The 21,402-nt window shown below is 46.2% G+C and overlaps 1 protein-coding gene across 1 annotated transcript; it reads right to left on the reverse strand.

The window, feature by feature from the left end:
* Positions 1-1,006: 1,006 nt before the first annotated feature.
* OIT3 (oncoprotein induced transcript 3) lies at positions 1,007-21,132 on the reverse strand. The gene is made up of 8 exons (XM_009572967.1): positions 20,733-21,132; positions 20,134-20,244; positions 15,669-15,791; positions 12,628-12,750; positions 8,283-8,443; positions 7,218-7,633; positions 2,710-2,809; positions 1,007-1,198 (listed from the first exon to the last, which is right to left on the reverse strand). Exons 1-8 carry the CDS (start codon positions 20,974-20,976, stop codon positions 1,007-1,009), a joined length of 1,470 nt encoding a protein of 489 aa, XP_009571262.1. The 5' UTR covers positions 20,977-21,132.
* Positions 21,133-21,402: the final 270 nt, after the last annotated feature.

Here is a 21,402-nt window from a genome sequence, read left to right on the forward strand (position 1 = left end):
TCACCTACCACGAGACTGCGAATGCACACAGTCACACAAACAAGGCTGCCATGTCTCCTGTCACCAGGCTCACTGGGGACAACCCTGTCCCGAGAACTACCCACGTTACAAATGATTGCTATAAATACTTAACGTGCATTCCTCTAATCCCTTTGTCAGAGCCACAGCCTCTCCAGACCAGGGTAATGCATTTCAACTTTCAAACAAAGACTTGGTAGCGGCACGCTTTGGGGAGGGATGTTTATAGATGTTTAATGGTCTTTTTCTTACAATCAAGGTGCTATAGCAGTTATGAAAGGCACCATGTTTTTGGTGGGGGGAGAAGAGGGAGAAAAATAATAATACACTAAATACAAGAGGAAACACTGTTAAACGGCATGCAATTATCAAAAGACACTAAAAAAAATATCAAGTTTTATTAAATACCTTTTACTATTTAAAAATAACATTTAAATGTGCCTGTGATAGATCTGAGCTTTAGCTGCCTGTAATGACAACTGTTTTATAGCTTACACATTATGAGATATATATTTTTATACATGTTTTTATTAACGGTCATCCAAATCTCAGCACATCCGAAAGCTTCAGCATCACAGAACTGCATAGCAAACATGTTCAGCTACGATACTATTTGTATTGTCTGATGAAAGAAGGGCTTGAATAACATTTGTTTAGTCAAGGACGAACAGTCCTGTGGAGCCTGCAGGCAGATGAAAAGTCGGGTAACGCTTCAGGCTTGCAAAGCAATAGGGTCCCTTCAACCGAAGGGTTGCTGGGAAGAAATGCAGGTAAAAACCAAACTGTTCTGCAGTCCGGGTTGCACTCAGAGGGCTGCCTCGTGTGCCCAACATACTTCACAAATAATCATCACACAGGGATGAGGAAACAAGTCCTGAGGTTCAAGTGGGGCTTTACCAAACACCTCTTGTTTCTCAAACAACCATGAAAGAAGGCATTGATAAGGAAGGTTGGTCTCAGGCAGAGATCCTGTTCCAGTGGGCGGGTGTTAGTCATCAAAGTCGATTCTGATGGGGCCACCCGTCAGGATGCTGTTTGCCACGTGACCAGATTCCTCCTCCTCCTCCTCCTCCTCCTCCGTCGCAATTGACCTGCGCATCCGTCTCCGGCAGCCCTGGGCGCAGCGAGAGCTCTCGTCCAGCGCCCCGCAGACGAGGATGCGGCAATGCAAGAACACCTCCTGGAAGGTGGTGAGACAGCAGGCCAAGTCAATATGCAAGCTCTGGGAATCAGACTGGCAGCCCTGCCAGCTCTCAGAGAGCACGAGCGACACAGTTCCCACGGTACAGCCATTTCTGTCCCTGCAGCAACAAGGTCCTTATCCACCATTGCCATCCACAGCCAAATTGGCTGCTCCATCTGTTTTCTTATGTGCCCAGGAAAGGGCACGTTTTCCAGAGTGCCCGGCTGAGATCTCAGAGCATGGCATCTGTCTGTTAGCCAAAGGCTAGACAGGGAATATGAAGGCATGAAATGATCCTCCAGAGGAAGGGACGAAAATGCCAGGAATAAGCTTGGAAGAGGTTGCATGGACTGGTAGGAGCTGCATGGTAGGAAGCAGGCCAAGAATGCATGAAGCCTCACAAGGAGATGGACTGATAGAAGTGCACAAGAGAATTTGCCATGAGCTGAGAAAACATAAAGCTAGGAGACTGAGGGACAAAGGAGGAAAATGCAGGTTGATGAGGGGCTAAGACTGATAGTTGAGGGGAGAAGGAGAACACAAAGGGCAGGGAGACAGCTGCCTTTCCTGTCAGCATAGTAAAGGCAGACAGTGACAGGATTGCTGCTCCCTGCCTTCTAAATGACAAGGAGAGTAAGCAAGATCCCTGCAAGCAGCAATCAGGGAAGCAAATATTTGTGAGAGTTTGGTCAATGGTGAGGGTTGAAGCAAAATCCATTGCACAGGCCAGGAGGATGCAGGTTGGAGGCAGCAGTGGCAATCAGATGGCCAAGTGAAATTTCTGAATTTTGAAAGATCTCATCTGTTTTAACCCTTCTGAGGCTCTCCAGGAGCTAGAGAGACAGCTTTATGCCTTTTGGAGCAAGCAGCGTTGGCTGAGCATAACAATAGTGACTGAAAGACCTGATGTCTTCCAGCACGGAAAAGGAAAGCTATTTGCATTAGGAAAATGTCATTATCCTTCAACTGTTCTCCCACTACAAAGCTTCTGTGTGTGTGCCACCAGCCTGGGTGGCCTAGTTTCACATTGAATTAAACAGCGTGGTGCCCTTGTATCTGGAAACGTGGTATCTGTACTCACAAGAGCTAGAGAAGATAGAAGGTTGAAGAGATTCAAAACTGTAGACTGTCTTGTTTTAAAGATAGGACACTGTGTAATGTGCCTAACTCCCCAGGTTTCTGTTTGGTGACTGGTAACACTTTTCTCACCCAGCATACAAGGGTCCACTAAGACTACCCTGGGAACACCAACAATTTTAACCTGCTATGGCATTGATGTTCCACAACTGTCCTTCATATTTTATTTCATTTTAGTTGTTTTCATCACTCTCTCCCTAAAGTACCTGTGTCAGGCTCCTGAAAGACGCAACTGCTGGAATAGGCACAGCAGCATCAGCCTTGGGCCAGCCATTCCTCCTCTGTGCACTCTAATACAGCCAACTCTGCGCTGAGACTCTTCAGTCAGATCAGGGCTGATGCCATGTCTAAGAGGTGGGTTTTGAGCTTACCTTGTTGTCTTTGCCCACAAACTTGAACACAGGAACCTGGAAATGCTTGGCAAGATGGTCCTTTGATGTGTACTGTTTCACCGAATCATCAGAAACGCAGCTGAGGAAAGCAGAGGGATAGGCTTTAATGGGTTTTCCAGAAATGGAAAAAGAAAGAGAGAAAACAGCCTAGCCTATTTAACCAGAGAAAGGAAAGGAGGGCTTGGCTGTCTCAAGCTAAGTTACCATCTATGTTACTTCCTCTTTGGCCACAGGAGAAAATTCGGGAATGATGGGGAAAATCACTAGCGACGATAATAGCATCTCCAGACAACGAACAGCTCAGCAGCAGAGAGCTGGCAGGACATGGTCCAGTCCCATCGGCAGAGGGACTGCCAGAGAGCTGCAGGCAAGTTTGTCCTCATTTCACCTTCCTGTGCAACAGTCTGCAGTGATCAACAGAACCGTTATACAGTATATAATGTATTACGTACTTTCTGTATACACATATATATGCACACAAATCACACTTAAAATGAATAAGCTGTTACCCACGTTACTAAAATATCAGAGATGATGTTTTAAAAAAAATCAAGATCTACTTTGCTTTACATCATTTATATTTTTCTTCCTGCTGGACTTGATCGGACAGCTCAAATTCACTACAGCTAAAAATCATAATTTCAATTTCTCCATTACTAGCACTATACAGTCATGCGAGAGGTCACAGAACTGCAAGAAAATAAACTACTTTTATAAAAAGTTACATTTCAGGTGCAGTCTATTTATAAACTATTACAGCCTATTTAGAGTTTGACGAGAAACAGCAAGACAAAAAGTTATGGTGACTTGATATTTACTGCTGCCTATTGCAAAACCTTAGGCATTTTGAGAGGCCCAAATGCCTCTTTTACATTGCATTACAATGCAGCTTGTCCTTTCTAGCAGGTTAATTCCAGAAATGTGGACTTTGCAAGATATTAAAAAAAAAAAAATGTGGTGGTGGAAGAGACAAGAGGTAATGGTGTGACAGCTGAAAGTCCTACTCTTGCAGCAACCTTTAGCTTCCATCTTTACACCAGAAATACGTAAGGCATTGTCAGAAATGCTGACGTTTGACATGTTCAATTATCAAACAGCAGCAAACCCCACATCTATACGTAGCTTTGCTTTCACTAGGACAAGTACTTGGAAATCTCTACACTGTTTGGCTGACTCGGCTCTGTGGGCAGCAGCCTACTGCAATCCCTCCCAGCATCGCCCTTCTGCTACGTGCAGTAGAGCAGCCTATGTTCACGGGAGCACTAAGCATTGGTCTGATCCTAGCATTATTTTCACTACCATGTATTTCTGTAGCTTTTCTCAGCCAGTGGAGGTCACGGTCTGAAGGGATATCCCTGTCTGCAGCGCTTATCTAGTTAACTTGCCTGGGAGGCAAACATAAAAAGTCATCCAAGGGAAGCTAATAAATTAACACTCTGCATCTAGAAAAATTGACATAGATTCCTCCCCCTTGAGGCAAAACATTAGATATTATTAAGTTGTTTAGGATAAAATTGCTTTTAAAAGTAGCATTCCTGAAGGCAATCTGATTGTAAACAATGACAGTTAAAGACTTTTCATAAGTGACTGGCCAAGCTTTGGGGCCATAAAGACAACTCATAGGCATGTCCTCATTTGTGAGCATATAAACTGTGATGCTTCTTGGACACTGGCTCAAACTGACTCCTAAATCCCAGGTTCTCCAAAGGTTCTCCACACTGGTGGCAAGAAACCTACTGGTTTGGGGCTAAGGAGAGGGAAAATGGAAGAACAACAAGGAGGAACCAGGGATACATGGAGCTCCTACCATGCCGCTAAGTATGTCTTACGGGGGTTTCTGACAAATGCATTGCGGCACGACAAAAATCACTCAGAAACCTCCCGAGTCACAGGGTCAAGCCCTTTTGCATTGTGTGTGGGGCCATACCTTGTCTCACCCTCCTAGGACACCCCCCAGACCCTGCTTCCCACCTTGGAGAGGTGAGAAGGAGCAGGGAGCACAGGTATGGAAGGAAAATGAGTGACCCTGGTCAGGATATGGGGAAAATAACCCTTTCCTGGGCATAATGTGCTCAGGTTAGGGGAGCAGAGAGCGGCTGTGCCATGGGAGCTGAGCTCTGACCCTCTCATTGGGGGGTTGCAGGGTAGAGAGGAGGGCTTGGAGAATGAAATAACCACCTCACCCTACAAACGAGGGGCAGCCCAAGGTGTAACAAGATGACCCTTGCAATAGAACTATCTTAACTACATCATGCTCAGATAAATCACTCCTGGCCACATCAGATTACGACAGATTGCCCTTAGTGACATGACCTTGCTCTGGATGCCCCAGAGAGCTGCAATGTTTATCTCCTGCGCAATCGGTCAATGCCTTTTATTTATTTTTGTTCTGAGAAAGAGGAAGAACAAGATCAGAAGTGGGAGAGCTGCTTTGGGCCAGGCTGGCTGGGCTAGCAGCAGTACAGGGTATTACAGAGACTGCAGGGAGGGATCTGGGAAAATCCTGATTTCCAGTGTGGTCACATCAGCATAGGGAGAGGGTTGAGGTGTCCCACCAAAGGCGGCTCCCACCTCTTACCAACTGGAGATGGCAGGGAATTAGTAGGGAAGAAAGCAGGAGAGGGAATTTTCCCATCCCTCAGTCTAAGGTATATCCCCTCAAATTTAAATAGCGTTTCCCTCTGGAAGCTGCAGTTAACTCCTGCAAGTCTGATCCTACATAATCAAACTGATTTAAAAATCCCATCTTTATTGCCTTGAGCTTTTGGGGCTGGGTTGATGGAAGGAAACTGGGTTATTACAGAACTGTTTGGAGCAGGGACAAATCAGCAGTGTATTCAGCTAATTTTACTTTTTCATTGCACACAGAGAGACAAAGAACTCCAGTTAGCTCAACAGCACATCATTAGCCTTTGGTCTAAGTGAGCAAGCACAGCGCACGGGGGCTGGCATGTCTGGGGACACTGGACCTGCAGTGATGGCTGGAGAGCGGAGCAGGCAGGACGAGGCACCAGACAGCCAGCTCCAGCCCACTTTTCCCTTTGGCGAAGTTTTAATGCCCTCTGCAGGATAATAGTACCAAAGGGGCCGCTGGTGCCGTAAATCCTCCAACTAGTGCTGTGCTGAATTCAAAGGATGACATTTTCTGCCTTCTCCCTTCTCTATTCGGCTCAGGTTTTGGCCACTGTTTTGTATCCCATCATTTTCACTCATGGTGGGAAATGAATGAATGAGCCTTGACTCTGTGAAGGGAACAGCCAAGCCAGGGAGTCGATAAATCAATCCTTCCATTACAAATCCGCTCATAAACCCCAGAAATGTCAGGCACAGAAGGACTGCAGCCTAGGATGGAGGGAGAGCAAGCTAACAGCGAAACCTTTGTCAGAAGGAAATGAAAATGGTGGTTTTGTGTACTGTACTCTGCAGGACCCTTTTGCTAAAAGACAATCACACAGGACTTGTCATCACCAGCTGTAACGGTGGATGATTTAGCCTGGCAGCTGAGGAAATAATTGTTGTCCTCATTAGACGGTTTGGCAGACAGAACACAGGACTTATATGAGCACAGTCCCTTGACTGTTGGGCTATGACACTTGGCTATGTCTTAGATACTACTTTGGCTGGACTTTCCTCCCGAGAGGATAGCAGACTGGTTCCCAGCTGTGACATTTCCACAGCGTTGTCTGGTTAAGCTGCCAGGCACTGCTGGATGCAAACACTCCACAGCAACGTTGCACAGTGGCACTGTCATGTTAGCACCCAAACTAGTGTCTGAAAACAGGGGTCATCTTAGGAGCCACAGCAAAGCCCACAGCAATGCTCCCCAAACCTCTGACGCAAAACCCGTTACAGTGAACCCACAGATCCACCCTGAGTTTTTTTACTAGCATATCCTGGAAAGATCACTAAATCTAAACGCCTCAGAAAATTACAACCAAACTGAGGGACCCTAAGCTTACTGCATTGACAGGCATCAGAGAGAGAGAGCAAAGCAAGGGGAGCTCCTGGAGCTCCAACCAGGACCAGCCATGGAGTCTTCTGGCTCATGCTATAATAAGGCCATTATGGAAAAATTAAGAAACTTGCTCCAGTTGCTGTGGCGGCCGCATGGCAGTGGCACACAGCCATCGGGGGGTTGTGCCGATTGGTTTGGCAGTCTGCAGGCTGGCAGAGAGAGGATATTAGGAAGGATCTCTTTTCTACTGGAGCCAACTCAATTATCCACAAAGCTAGTTACAGGGAAATATGTCCTGTAAAGGCTGCACTTGGAGTAACCTCTTTTACTGCCCCCCACTGTTTCTCCCAATCACTTTTGATGGGACAGGTGGTTTCAGCTCGATGGCCTGGCTGCTGGTGATTGCTAGGAACACAGCAGATAGGCTGCTGTGGAGAAGTGATAGAGCTTCCTGTGTCACACAGGCAACGCAACTTAGCCCCACTGCCAATTGCCATCTAATAGCCACCAACGGAGGGAACAGCGAACTCACCCATCTTGAATCAGGTAGTACTTCAGGATCTCGTCGATTTTTGAGGTGGGAGTGGCGAAGCAGCTCTCTACCAGTGTCTCTAGTCCATTGACATGTACCAAGGGTTCAATCCCAAAGTACAGAGAGTCCCGAAGCTTGAGGGTGGGAAGAGCACCCCTGTAGGGTTCATCAAAGTCTTTGTCTTTGAAGATCTCAAGAGTGAAAGGAAAGATGCCCTGGTTGCGGCTCATGATTTCCAAGGGTGAGTTCTTGAGGTTGGGCACATAACCTTCGGAGATGGTGTACCGGCGTGGGAACTCACAGGTCACCGGGATCAGCAGCTTGCTGGTGCGGACAATGATGTCCCCATTGCTTCCTGGAGTCTGCTTTGGCAAGCCCGTCACCAGATTGGTGGCAATGATTTTATCATTTATTACCTACAGCACAAAAAGGAGTTTAAAGGAAAAGGGAGATCATTGAGGAAGACCTCTGAGTTGAGACTAGCTGCTGAGTTTGCCTTTTTCAGGAAACTCAGACATAAACTAGCCACTGAAAGTACAGCTTGTGAATTTATATGCTGCAACCAGAACGATGTTCATCCTTACCTACGACCTAAAGGCCTCTATCAGTTTGCTGTCAACTTCGATGCACTGTACTCCTGCATAAAGCAAAGGAATTTGCTTCCAATTGCTACCCATCTGCTGAGATGAGCTCTCTGGTTCCTGACCATTTAGCAGTATAACCTTAGAAACATTATCGGGTGACCAGGTTCTGTCTCAACAGGAGGGTGAAGAGTGACACCACTTGCACTTTCTGCACCGGAATGATGGTGAAGCTGCCTCTGTGAAGCTCTGGGTAAGCAGAAAGCAGTACCCATGCTGACAGACGCACACCACTGGAGAGGAGATACAACAAGGTCTCCTACTTTGGGATGCCACCCCAGGTCTAGTCTGAGGTCAGCTGCATGTCAACACAGGAAACTGCTCTGATGGTACAGCTAAATCAACTTTATTCCCCAAGTAAGCCATAGCCAAGTCCCCAAATCGGAGAGATCCCAAGAAACAGGACAGCAATGGGTATACATACATCTACAACAGTGCCGCAGGACTTCAAGGAGAAATGGATGTTGACGTGAGTGCCATTGGATACTCCTTTGCAGGAAGTGTTGATGAGGGAAAGGTCTAGGCCTCCAACCAGGTCCTTTGGGATGCTCACCTCAATAGAGCTGGACTTGCACAGCACTGGAACTACAAGAAAAGCCCCCAGAATAACAGTCTGCACTACAAAACTATCAGGGAGCATCAGTATCAGGGAGGTGGGGAAGTGCTATACTGATTACTACTGGGGGAACAAAAGGGCAATCACATATGCTACATTTATGATACTATCTAACCATAGTAATCTAATTACCTATCTTAACATTCCTATCTACACAACCACTGCGCCAAATTCTCCTGGTGCAGCGACACCACAAAAGACGACGAAGATGACTGCTAAACTTGCAGCAGAAACTTAGCTATGCAGTATTGCCAGCTATACTTAATACTCAGTACAGGTTTGATAGATATCTCTTGCACTGATATGTCCTGGAAAGAGCCTTTCCCTGATATGGATATCAAATTCACAACACCCCAGGCAAAGCCAGTTTTTAAGACCCGTTATCAGGTTCTACATCAAACCCAGAATATGTCAAAACAAGGCAGAGTAATTCCATATAGATGCCGAGCTAAAATGGAAGCACCTCAAAATGCCATAATATCATCTTTATAAGCAATAAACCCAGCTCTGACAAACAAACCCAATTAGCTCACTCATTCCACCTCCTTCCAACCTTCGAGTTTTAATAAAGATCTCCATGTGAACTTTTTAAAATTAAAATTCCATTACATACAAAGTGGAGAAAACATACAGATTGGACAAAATGAAAAAGGAAAGAAGAGGGAATAATCTTCACTAAAAAAAGTAATTGCTATATATATTCCTTGGGTGTATACATATCTATTCAGTTAGATACAGGACAAGCGTACGGGTGCATATATTCTGGTCTCCTCTTAGCCAGAAAAACAATCTCGCTCCAGAATTTCCATTTATCATAATTTAAAATCGCACGACAAAACTTTTTTCAAATATACTAGTTCCCCAAGCTTTTTCCTACAATTAATTACAGTCCCAATCCTTGACATTCACATATGATCTGCCTTCCCTTAGGTTCGATCAAGTTAATTATGTAATCCAGGATTCTGGATCTTGGATACAAGGCACACTGCTAAAACATGTCTTTTACTCCCCTTAAAAAAACTCTCATGTCTCAGCTAAGGTATTTGTAACAGCTACCGTGTACCTGCAGAGAATATTTTTTATGAAAAGTTAATCTTTTCAAGGTGATACGCTAAAACGTACACAGTGTGTCCAAAGCAATGTGCTCTCGTAATGACATTGCTGGGTAACTCCTTACGCTAACCATCTCAGAGTAACTGGTAATACAATTCAAACCACCCTAGACATTTGTACACAAGAAGAGTAATCAATACTGAGAACAGTGTTTCAGTTCTACCAATTGAACAGCGGTGCTGCAAGCAGAGTGATTGCGTGCATCAGCGTGATTCATCTCTGAGCAGGCCTGATTCCTCCAGGAAAGACCGCCAGCAACAGCATTGTAGGGGGAGCTGAAAAGGAGCTGGCAAGGTAGCCGTGACTATATGCAGACGTGTTATTCCAGGGCAAGCGATGAGGTCCTGACTGTCAGGACTGAGATGTCCAGCAGAAATGAGTTATCCCCGGTGCCAAGGAATCCTCTTTTATTCACAACTTCTTCCATCCCTTCAGAGAGCTGCACTCTCCTGACTTGCTCAGCATCCATCTCTTGCACCTCTGCCCTGGGCTCGCCCCAGCCTGCGAGGCTCCCGAGAGCCTCACCCAGCCTTTGCCAGTCAAACGTTTCAGCTTTTCACCCTCGTACACTGCAGAGCACCTGTAAGTACCGGGCAAGCCTCCTCATTACCACTTCCAACTCTGCTTTGCACCGATGCCTGCAAGTACCCTGACCCTGGTAGGAAGCTTCTGTGGCGAGTCCAACCTCATTTTGCTGTCTGCTGTTGTTGGCACCATGTTCCTTGTCCAGCCTGTGGCTCCTTCTTTGGCCTTTCAAAGTACAGCTGCTTGGAGCAGGGGTTATCTTTTTGCACAGACTGCTCAGTAGAGCAGGCTCTCTGGTGCTGGGGAGCCCTGAATCACTGCTACAAATAAACTACACCATTGTACCCTGCTTAGCTGCACACAAGGCTTGAGCATGGGAGAGGGGAGAAAAAGCATCTCACCATCACACCTCAGAAAAAGGTGGGGTAGGAGGATGGTCTGCAAAATTCCAAGCATTTTGTTGGCTGGTATCTTTGTGGGAAAATTGTAGCCAAGGCTGTGATTTCTGTATTAATGTTTGTTCTGAATCCAGAGACAATGCAGGGGAGGGTTGATAGGCTGCAGATCCAATTGCTTCAGGCAGCTGTGCCTGCCCTTCACTGTTAATTGTACCACTGTAAAAAACTGTGTGGTACAGTTCCAGATATATTCTGTCATATCTGCTCAAAATTGCAGACCACTGCGTGGGGACATAAATTCACGAAATGCAAAAGAACAAGCAATTTCGCTTTATGAGATGCCATAGCCCAAGCCCCAGCTTGGCACCTGGCAGTGCTGCTGCTCTCATTAGCAGCCTCAGAAGAAACACTGGCTGGGAAACACGTGGCCTTCTAACCCTGTTGGGTTAGAAGGGAGCCAGGATTGAAGAACATTGCTCTTTTCTGGCCTGTATCCATCAATCAGACCCTCAATCAGTAAGTATAATCACAGCTCTTGGAAATCCCCTTTCCTCCTCCCCACCTGGCTCTGCTGGAGCAGTAAGCACTACTGTGTGCAGTGCTTACCCCTGAAAACAGGGCCCTGCATTTTTAAAAAGCTTAAAAAGCAGAAATTTCATCAAGTAGAACCATTCCAACTTCCTCTCTGAGGGATACCTGCCCTGTTGGCCACCATGAAGTCTGGATTTGTTCCTCTAACTCATGTCTGGGCACTTCGTAACACAGGAGACTACAGGAGATTCTGAGCACGCCAGGTAACACCAGCTCATTGGTACTATCTAAAGCCCAAGTGAATTAGCCCATGACAGACTTACATTTTAGATCCTACCCTGGCTATGGCCCAAGTCCAGCCCATTAGCAAATTCCCATGGAAATGCCTGAAAGCAACAACACAGGTTCTTCGTGGGCCTACCAAGGCGGAAGACAAGCAGAGAGCTATGAGGTCTGTCTCTACCAGGGCAGTACCATGCCTTCTCCAGCTGAGCCTGACAGGTCTGAGAAGTGGCCAGGCAAGTCAGATGACGCCCACCAGAGTGCCTTTCACATGCCCACATAGCTCTCCTCAACATACAGTTTTGACTGAACGTCCCTTCAGCAGCAGATCATAGCAGACATCTTCTCTGTAAGACACAGGCTGCAAGATACTTTCAGCACCTCAGGGGCTGTGGGATTATGAGACCCAGAAAAATCTTGGGTGCAAGAACTGGATTGTAAAAAGTCATTGCATGAGGAGCTACAGACCCTCTGCTTAACTCTCAATGCCCTCAGGAACTTCTCCCTGATCCTCTGCTCGCTGCACTCACTGCTACAGAGCTAAACTGACGCCTGGGACCCTGGATGTATTTGCAAAGGAAATCTCGCTCGGCTCTTGCAACCCAAACCAGGAAACATGTTTATTCCATGTGCATGCTATAGGTGCAAGTGGACGAAGCAAGAAGGACTCACTGCATACAGGAATGGACTGAAGTTCAGACGGAAGGTCTTCCAAGGATCACACTGCCCTTGCTTCTATGCAGCAGAAGCAACAGTCAATTTTCAGGTGCTATCTTGGGCACTTTTCCAAGGGACAGCAGAAACACCTAGTATCAGAACTAGTGCCCTGCTTTAAGACATAGGAATGCTTACTGGAATGGCTACTGAGATACTTGGGCAAAAAAAGGCCTTTCTCTTTAACCCCATTCTTGGAAGGGACTGAATTGCTTTAGCTGAAATTTTAAAAGCCCAGTTTAAAGCATGGAAAATTCCAGTTCTAACAGCATAAATTTGTCAAAGGCTGAAACAGAGCAATATAATGGGAGATGTTAAGCAATCTTAATTGTAAGTGAACACTGCCAAAACCGCCTGTGATGCAAGATGCACCCAGCTGGGTCCTGTGTCTCTGTTCTCCTGCCTGGTAAAAAGAACAATGTCTCCAGGCTCTCAGTTTTGGATGATCTGTCATTAATGACAAAGCTCCATTAACCAAACTGGAAAAGGACAGACTAAGAGAACACAACAGAAACAAGAAGAAAAGTTCCTTCAGACATACTTTTGACTTCCAGGGGACAGAGACCGTCAGGGAGATTTTGTTGACCTACCTTGGCAAGTGTGGTTGTCTTCCGACAAAACAAGTCCCCTCGGACATTCACATTGGTATGTGTCTTCCACTTCAATACAGGTATGGCTGCAGCCTCCATTGTTATTGTGACAGCCTTCGATTTCTGCAAAGGAAAGGAAAATCAGCACACCCTGCTCCTCAGGCAGCTGCACGGCAGCGACGCAGGCCCCAACATATACTTCTGGCTGACTAACAAACAGTATGACCAACACAGAGCTCGAAGGCAACAGCACGGCGAGAGCTTGCTTCCAAGAAAATGTGGTGGAAACCTATTTTTAATTGTACAATTTCCTGTGGTTGTCATTTCACCAAGAAGTTAACAAGGAATTCTGTGAAAGAGCTTACCAAATTAAATCACATGCTATAATTGGCATACATAAGAAGGCTGAATAGGCAATCTTCAGCTTGGCCCTTTCTAATTTCTGAGACATCCTCTTAAACTAAATTTTTATGTTGTTTCTTACTTCAAAAAGGTGGGAGGAAAATCCTCTTAAAGCTTCTACCTTGTGGAACCATACTCACTCCCTTAGTCATCACCAGAATTAAAGCCCTGAGATTTGCAGGAGAGGTGTCTTGGGGAGGACAGACTCACAGGTTGCCAGCTCCTATTCCCATCACGGAACACCAGAGAGAAGATAACGCGCTCTTTGCCTGTGGGTTTCCCAGCTGCGATGGAGGTGGGCGTACCAGATTCCTGCATCCCCTTTGTAGGCTGAGGATGAAACTCTGCTCATAGGAGTTTGTTTAGCAGGAATTTTGTTAGTTTGTGAGTTTTAGGCTGAGAGGTTGGCTACCCTCTAGGTAGGGTGCATTGTCACAGCAACAGAACGACACAAGCGCACAGTGTAAGGTCAATTCCTCTCCCTAATTTTCCCCCGTTCTAAAGCGCAGAGGAGTGAGGGCAGCTCAGCTAATTGAGGGATTTGTTATGTCTTTTCTTGTATCTTTTCTGTTCAGGTGAGGCAATTCTCTGAGGATCTGAGTTTTCGTGTAAAACATATTCCTAGCCACTACAGCTGCAGAAAAGAGCCTGAAAGGTCATCCAAATACATTCTGAAGATTTGAAAATCTAAAGCAAGTAAGGCCGTTTCCAGTTGTTGGCTTTCTGTTATAAAGAAATAACAGAATATCATGACGTCTTTTCAATAATAACCTTCACTGCTTTATTTTGTTAAACCTTTGGGATGAATACTGCTAGATGTTCTCAGTAAAACAATAGTACCTATAATATAAACAAATCATAAATACAAAGTATTTCTCCCTAAGCCGGCCATCAGAAATGACTGTGTGGTTTTCACTGAAATGTAAAGCAAAGAATGGAAATCCCACACTCAACCCTACACATCGCATGCAAAACAACAGCCCGAACGCTCCACGTGAGTCAAAGCAATGGGTAAAGCATTATAAGGGAAATTTTCAGATACTCTTAACCCTACTCAGCCTCACCAGCTTATGTAATCAAGCTAAATCTCTTGCATTTGTTCTTTTTAGCATGATCTGTGAGGTGGCTCACAAGTAAATCACGTACTCTAATGGCTCACAAAGCGGAGGGCACATCTTTAGAAATAAAACTCACTAACAAGATTGTAAAAATCCCCAGCAGCACTGTTAAACTCATGAAAAGCACCATTCTTCTTACAGAAGGGGAAATTAAATCATATATCAAAGGCCCTGAAATCCAACTTCGGGAACAGCAGAAACATACCAGTTTCCAAGCACAGACTATTCCAGCCCTGTCAGAAGAGTGCAGTGCTCAGGAGTAAAAACTGCCACGTAGCGCAGCTGGTTTATGTGACAACCCACCAGGTCAGCACTGGATGTGAAAGGGTCAAAGCCCACAGATCACTTCTGGCCCCACACAACTTAACATGTACTTAAGGAGCACTTTGCACAGCAGCTTTCCCCAGGGAAGTGGCATTGTCTGGATGAGTAATGTTTTACAGAGCTCAGAGAGGAGATTTTTCACAGAAGTGAGATGAAACGTGCATTGGTATCATAGAGGGGGAAAACAGGGACAAAAACTACAGCTTAGAGCCATCTGTCAGTGAACCATAAAGAAGGGTGGAGCCCAGCCCAAAAATACAATGGCAATCTCTCTCCCTGCACCATGGATGTCCACCACACAGCAGCTCATGTAAGGTTGTATGCAGGCTGCAGATGTATTCAGTTCTGGCAATCAGGTAGCTCAGAAGTGAGGCACATCTGTAGCTATTACTCTTGTCTGGGGCCCCACAGTATCTGTGAACATACAACACAGGAGGAGCTTTGCCTGTGAGGGGCCACAGAAAACATCAGGCACAAGTCAATTTTTGCTGCATTTTCATATTTCTGCTCAAAGATGTTTGTACATTACTAGTGACAACAAAGCAAACCTACAATTTGGTCTTTAAACCCCTGCTAAGCTACCAGTCTAAACTCATCAAGGGTTTTCAACCTGGCTGTGCCATCACTGGGAAGTAACTGTAGCGGCTGTACACAGCAGAGCCCACAACTAACTAACAAAAAGCAAACAGTCAAAATGTACCCCTAATCTCAAATCTAGCTTCTGTTTACAGACTGGCACCCCCTCTCCTCAATCTCTATCCTGGGAGACTAAGCAATCCTCATGCTCTAGTCTAATGTCATGACATTACCCCACACCTAATGCTAGCTGTCAAAAAACAGCAGTGCTAAATCTGCTCCCGCACAACTATCATACAAATCTCCAGAGCCAAATCCGAGCACCTCCAGCAATAACTAGTTCTGTCTGGACAACCAATCTTCCAGATCCACTGCTGCCTCTCCTCGCACGGAGATAAACACAAGCAAACCCTAACAGAAATGAACAAGGCAGGGAGAACAACAAGGAGACTCCTCTCTGCTTGATTAGAAGGATATTTCAGTAATAACCCCCCTGGCAGGCACAGAAGTGGTATGAGTGACATTTAATCCCACTGCAAGGAGCCAAGAGAGAAGTAGTGCTGCAAGGGAAGGGGAATGATTTATATCGTTTCCAGCAGACTGTGATAGCTGAAACCTCACCTTCACAGGTTTTCCCGTCAGTTCCCAATGTGCGCCCGATCCCGCACTCACAGCGGTAGGAGTTCTTCAGGTTAACACAAAATTCGCTGCAGCCTCCGTTGTTCTGCTCACATTCATTTTCATCTGCAAAAAACACGCTGTCAGAACGTGCTCCCTGGTAAACACATGGCTGGCAAAAAGGGGCTGCCAAGTGGGAGCGCTGGTCAGACCGCGGACTGGCTTTCCTGGCCTCATGACTTGGATCAGGGCAACAGAGATGAGTAATCCTACTAAATGCTAAAGACCACTAACTACTGACAGTAGCAGAGTGTCTTGCCATACCATGTCTAACTCAGGAGCAAAGCAGACCTGGAGGGAAAGACAGCATGCACACAGCAGCCATTTCAGAGTGAAGATGGACACAGTCCCACTGGGAAACTTCCAAACCGGTTCCATACGCTGAGGGAGTTCACGTTTTCATTTATCTTCTCATCGTAAACTATTCCCCACTCCACTCACAAAGACATTAAAATGAAGTTAACATGACTTCACTGCATGGTAAAACTAGGTGAATACCAGAATCAGTCAAAAATAAACCCTATTTATTTTTGTATCACACCTGCTACTGCTACACGTGGCCAACTATCCTACAGCAATTTTAAATGATTCAACCCTTATTTCAAAATAAAGACACAAGAATGAAAAACAGCTGAAACAAACACACAAACAAAGCTGAAATCAAACCAAAACATTTTAATGAACCCTATGAAGCTTCCCCAAGAAAAGTCACGTCATGAGAAATTTCATCGTTTCGGCTTCTTGCCCCAGCTCTGGCTGCTCCCTGTCCCAGAAAGCTCAGGTCTTCTTGCAGAACAGAAATGTCAGCTCACCATGGTGAGACCTAATCTAGGCACTGGTGCCACACAGCCCACCACAACCATTAGCTGCTCAGACACTCTGTACTCTCAAAGTATGAAGAGCTCAGTTCTGAGCTACGCCCTCTGAGGATTCAGCTCCTCACTGCCCCACCATGGCCCTCCCTGCTCTGCTCCTCTGCAGCCCTCCAGAGAGCTGTGGCTCCTACCGTTCCAGCTCAGAAGAAAGAGGAGTGCCTGAGCTGGCATCCCACAGTTTCTGGAGCAGACTCTGGATAAAGGTTGCAGAATAACCTTGTAATAGGCCTAGACTGAGTTTTTATAACCTAAAGCAATTTACCCATGAATGGTACACCTGTGTCACATTTCTGTGCTGGCTGAATTCAGCTCTTAGATTAGAGCCCTCCAGGGTGCTGAGGGTCTTTACTGAGGAAAAAGCACAGCATATGCTTTTGAATCTCTTGGTAAAGCGCTGAAAACTCCTCCTAATTTTCTCTGTTTTAAAGGCTAAAGTTCCTCTGTGTCTGTCTGCTTTTTTTTTTTTTTTAAAGGTACTTTGTTCTCTGAGATTCTCATTCTTCAACCTGATTTAATCTCTGTGTGCAAAAAGTGAATCAAATAGAGAGGAAAGGAGAGTCATTGCTATTGCTGAGCCACAAAACTAATGATTCTTTTAGGCAAGCCAGAATGTTGAGGTTATCAATCAAGGTTCACATGGGGTTTCACCAAAACAGCTTAGAACTTACCATTTACTAGATATCAGAAGCTTAAAACCAAGAAAAAAGAAAAATACCATTTCAAGAGACAGCTCAGAGATGAGCTCTCTTAGGTATAAATGCTCTCACACATACACAGTACCAGCAGCTTGCAGCTGGTGGTGTTGTCTCTTTCCACAAGCGACGTGAATTGAGTATTTTTAGCCAAAGAAATGGCTGGTACCCTTCTTTGGGAGGCAGGAAGCATGTCCAGGAGACACACACAGACACTTGCCTTTTCACACATGTGACAGGCTCCACACTTTCTCTTCTAACAATAAAACTAAAGCTGCTTAAAAACAGAGGGTGAAGAGGGAAAGTGCTACTGGCAAAGGCATAGAGATGCTGATAGAAGGTCCTAGAGCTTGGCTTGGTCAAGGGCTGTACCCGCAAAATCACCTTGCTGGTCCTCCAAGTTCTGCAACACACAGCAATCTGTCCCTGCTCTTCTGTACCAGTGACAACCAGCACTTCTGGGACACTGGCTGGTTTTCTTGAGACTGGGTCAGGAGAGTGCTGAACTGATTTTAACCATGGCTTAGTCCAACATGGATCCAGGTATTCAAGAGGTCAAAGGCAATGCACTGAGTTGGTGGATCCATGACAGAAATTCAAAGACCTAATCTAACCCCTAAGAAAGTTTGCAAATGAAAATATAACTTAGGATCAGCATACAAGTCTTATGAGGAGTGGCTGAGGGAACTGGGGCTGTTCAGCCTGGAGAAGAGGAGGCTGAGGGGAGATCTCATCGCGCTCTACAACTCCCTGAAAGGAGGTTGTAGCGAGGTGGGGGTTGGTCTCTTCTCCCAAGTAACCAGCGATAGGACGAGAGGAAATGGCCTCAAGTTGCGCCAAGGGAGGTTTAGACTGGACATTAGGAAAAACTTCTTTCCTGAAAGAGTGGTCAGGCCTTGGAACAGGCTGCCCAGGGAAGTGGTAGAGTCACCATCCCTGGAAGTATTTAAAAGATGTGTAGATGAGGCGCTTAGGGACATGGTTTAGTGGGCATGGTGGTGTTGGGTTAACGGTTGGACTTGATGATCTTAGAGGTCTTTTCCAATCTTAATGATTCTATGATTTCTACTCTGGGATTCAAAGCATACAAAGTACTGAAGAGAAGTCAGCCTAGCACAGGGCAGTTCACAGACAGAGCTGCTTAGCATTACTGCAGCATCTTCAGCCCCCCTCTTAGGGTGAGCTGGGAAAGGAAGAATATTCTCCATATAGGAAAGGCATAGGAAAGGTTAATACAGATTTGTTCGGTTTCTCCGGAAGGCCCGCACGGTTGCTTGCAGATATGTGATTACGCAATTACTCAGCACAACAGAAAGTCATTAGAAAGATGAGTGAGCCATACAACAAGGAAGGCTGCAGGTAGGTAAACCAGTGTGATTATTACTGCTGAGGTGTCGTGCCATCTGGTTATCACGAAGAGAAGCAGCAGTGCACAATTCCTGCCCGGCCTGGCTGTGGGGGGATGAAGGCAGCTCCAGCACATGCAGACAGCCTCAGGACTAGGGACTCCTGCGTGCCTCCCTGCTGCAGGAAATCCTTTCCAGCGAGCCTGCCACACGTTTATTGAGTGCTGGTGCTTGTCAAGGGCACTTCTGTGCCTGGAAGTCTTGCAGAGATGCAGCCAATAGATGCTTTTAATTAGCTGAGAGAGCTAAGTCAGCCACTCAGCTGCAGAAATGTGGAGCAGCTTTAGCAAAACCTTTCTGTAGAATCGGTGTGAGCAAGTGTAAATCTGCGGCAGGGCCAGGCTGCTCTCTCCGCAGATTGTAACGACTGTGGCCCCTACCCTGATGCCCACAGGCATGAGGAGCGTGAAGAAAGAAACAACACACGCCTGCTTTGTCAGCTATAGTCTGTATGGAAGAAACTCATCTGCCACACAGCCTGCTAAAAAACCAACTCTGCTCTCAACTTCTCCACCAAATCAAGCCTCAAAGACAAAGATGAGATCTCCCTTCCCCCAAACACTAGCACCCCTTCCTCCCTCCACACCACCTCTTCCTACCCATCGGTGTGGCTCTGCAGCTCCCCAACAGCCACCCCTTCCCATTGTCCCACAGACCATCATCTTCCTAAGACCTCGCAGCCCAGGTGCTCTCCTCCCAGCACCACACACAACCACAGCTGTCCTCACCTCAGGGGTTCACGGGGATTCCCTCACAAATCCCTGAAGCCCACATGCCCCACTCTGCTCTCACTTACAACCCTCCACTTCCCTCCTGGTCATGTTATTCTCTGTCAGGGCAGTCACCAAGTGCCAGCCCCCTGAATACCACCTTGTCATGCTGCCTAGAACCACTGAGACTGTGCTGTGACCTGCAATCCTTTGGCTCTCCTCAAATCCTGGACAATGCCCCAGCAGGGCAGTAAGTATGGTGAAGCTTAGTGCATAGCCCTATGCCAGCCAGCAAAACTTTTTTTGGATGAAAGAGGCATTCAACAGAGCAGGTGAGAGGAAATCTCTAATGACAGACTGCAGAGCCGTTCCTGAATACCAATGAGGCTGTACCGTGATCTTGCAAAGAGACTCTGCTACTGACAATGAAGCTTCTACCTTCAGCAGCTGGACCGTGCAGAAAGCAAATCTAGCCTCTGTACGTGCGAAGCTCCAGCGGCACCAGAATGTTTTCAATCATGGCATGCCGTATCTCACCCTGCAGGAAGAGATCTGAACCATTTACAGAATCAAAGACCTCTTCTAGGCAGCAAGCAGGAAAAACTCCTCTCGGAATACTTCTCCTTTTTACTTACTGCTTTGTAAGACAATGGATTGAGATGTGAGCGACGAAACAAAGGGAAAAGAAAGCATCAGTAACTGACACAAGTTATTTCCACCCTTACCAAGACACGTCTGTCCATCAGGTCCTAGTGTTGTCCCCAGGGAACACATGCAATCACTGGTGTCCAGGCAGGAGCCCTGGCAATCCACCACGTCACAGATGTCGTAAAAATCTAGGGCACGACAGGAACATTGTCAGCACAAACCACTGAGCGTGCACCAAAAATATTGTATTTGTACCATCAGCTTCACGCCCTACGTCTAGTCCAGAGTTACAGACCTAGCCCACATCAGGAAAGCTGAACTGCTGAAGCTGATGAGAAACAATCTAGTTTAATTACTGTAAGTCAGAGATGCAAATTTTGGCTTTGGTAGCATGCCAAGACCAACCACAGGGCCCACAGAGAGCATTAAATCACTGCGGCCAGGTCAGCTACAGAAGATTTCTGCTAACTGAACAAAGGCCAGAATTCACAGAGGTGAAACAGTCTAATTGATCTCTTATAGACAGGTCACCATCTGCACTGCATCACCTGACACGCTTCTGGGTGAGAAAGCCAGAAACCAGTCACCACCTCTCTCAGGTACATGGATGCTCACTACCTCTCCTGCATCACAGGGACGAAGGGGTTTTGGAAAAGCAATCCCAGCAGTTACTTACGCCCACAGTACGCGTGGAAACAAACACTAGGCTTGGTTAAATGATACACATAGTACCCGCCCGGACACGCCTTCACATCAATCGTGGTATTCCAAAGGCAGCAGTTCCCATTGAAGCTAGCACAGGCTTGGCGTGGGACAATGCCGTCCGACTCTCGTGGGTGGCTGCCATTCAGCCAAATGGGAGCATGGGTGCCACAGTGGTTCTCCGGGATGCAGAAGGTAGGCATAGCATCGCCAGCCATGCCAGTGAAGCGATACCACTCCCCGTCAATTTGACTGTCGCATGTCGGCTGGCCATGGGAACCATTTATCTGATGATCTGTGTTCCTCCAAGGCTCATTCAGGCTGATGTAGGCAGAGCAGGGGTCCAGGGCTGAGACATGCAGCAAGAGACAAGAGAGAACATCTGGTAGATATCAAATCAAGTTGTTGACTGATATTTGCGAGGAATGGAAAATAATTTATTTTTCTATTCTTGACTTAACAGAATCATTGTGATAGACAGAGATCCCTGGGGAGAAACAGTGATACCAGCTAACTAATTGCCTTATAGAAAATTCTGACAGCTCGGCTTAAATGTCTTGGAAGAAAAAGTAAATTAACAGAGCTCTTACAACACTATGCAACAGTCTGACTTGCTGTTTAGCTGCTGTAGTGTACGACGGGGG

The sequence above is a fragment of the Fulmarus glacialis genome, unplaced genomic scaffold (assembly GCF_000690835.1).
Source record: "Fulmarus glacialis isolate BGI_N327 unplaced genomic scaffold, ASM69083v1 scaffold12242, whole genome shotgun sequence".
Lineage (NCBI taxonomy): Eukaryota > Metazoa > Chordata > Aves > Procellariiformes > Procellariidae > Fulmarus > Fulmarus glacialis.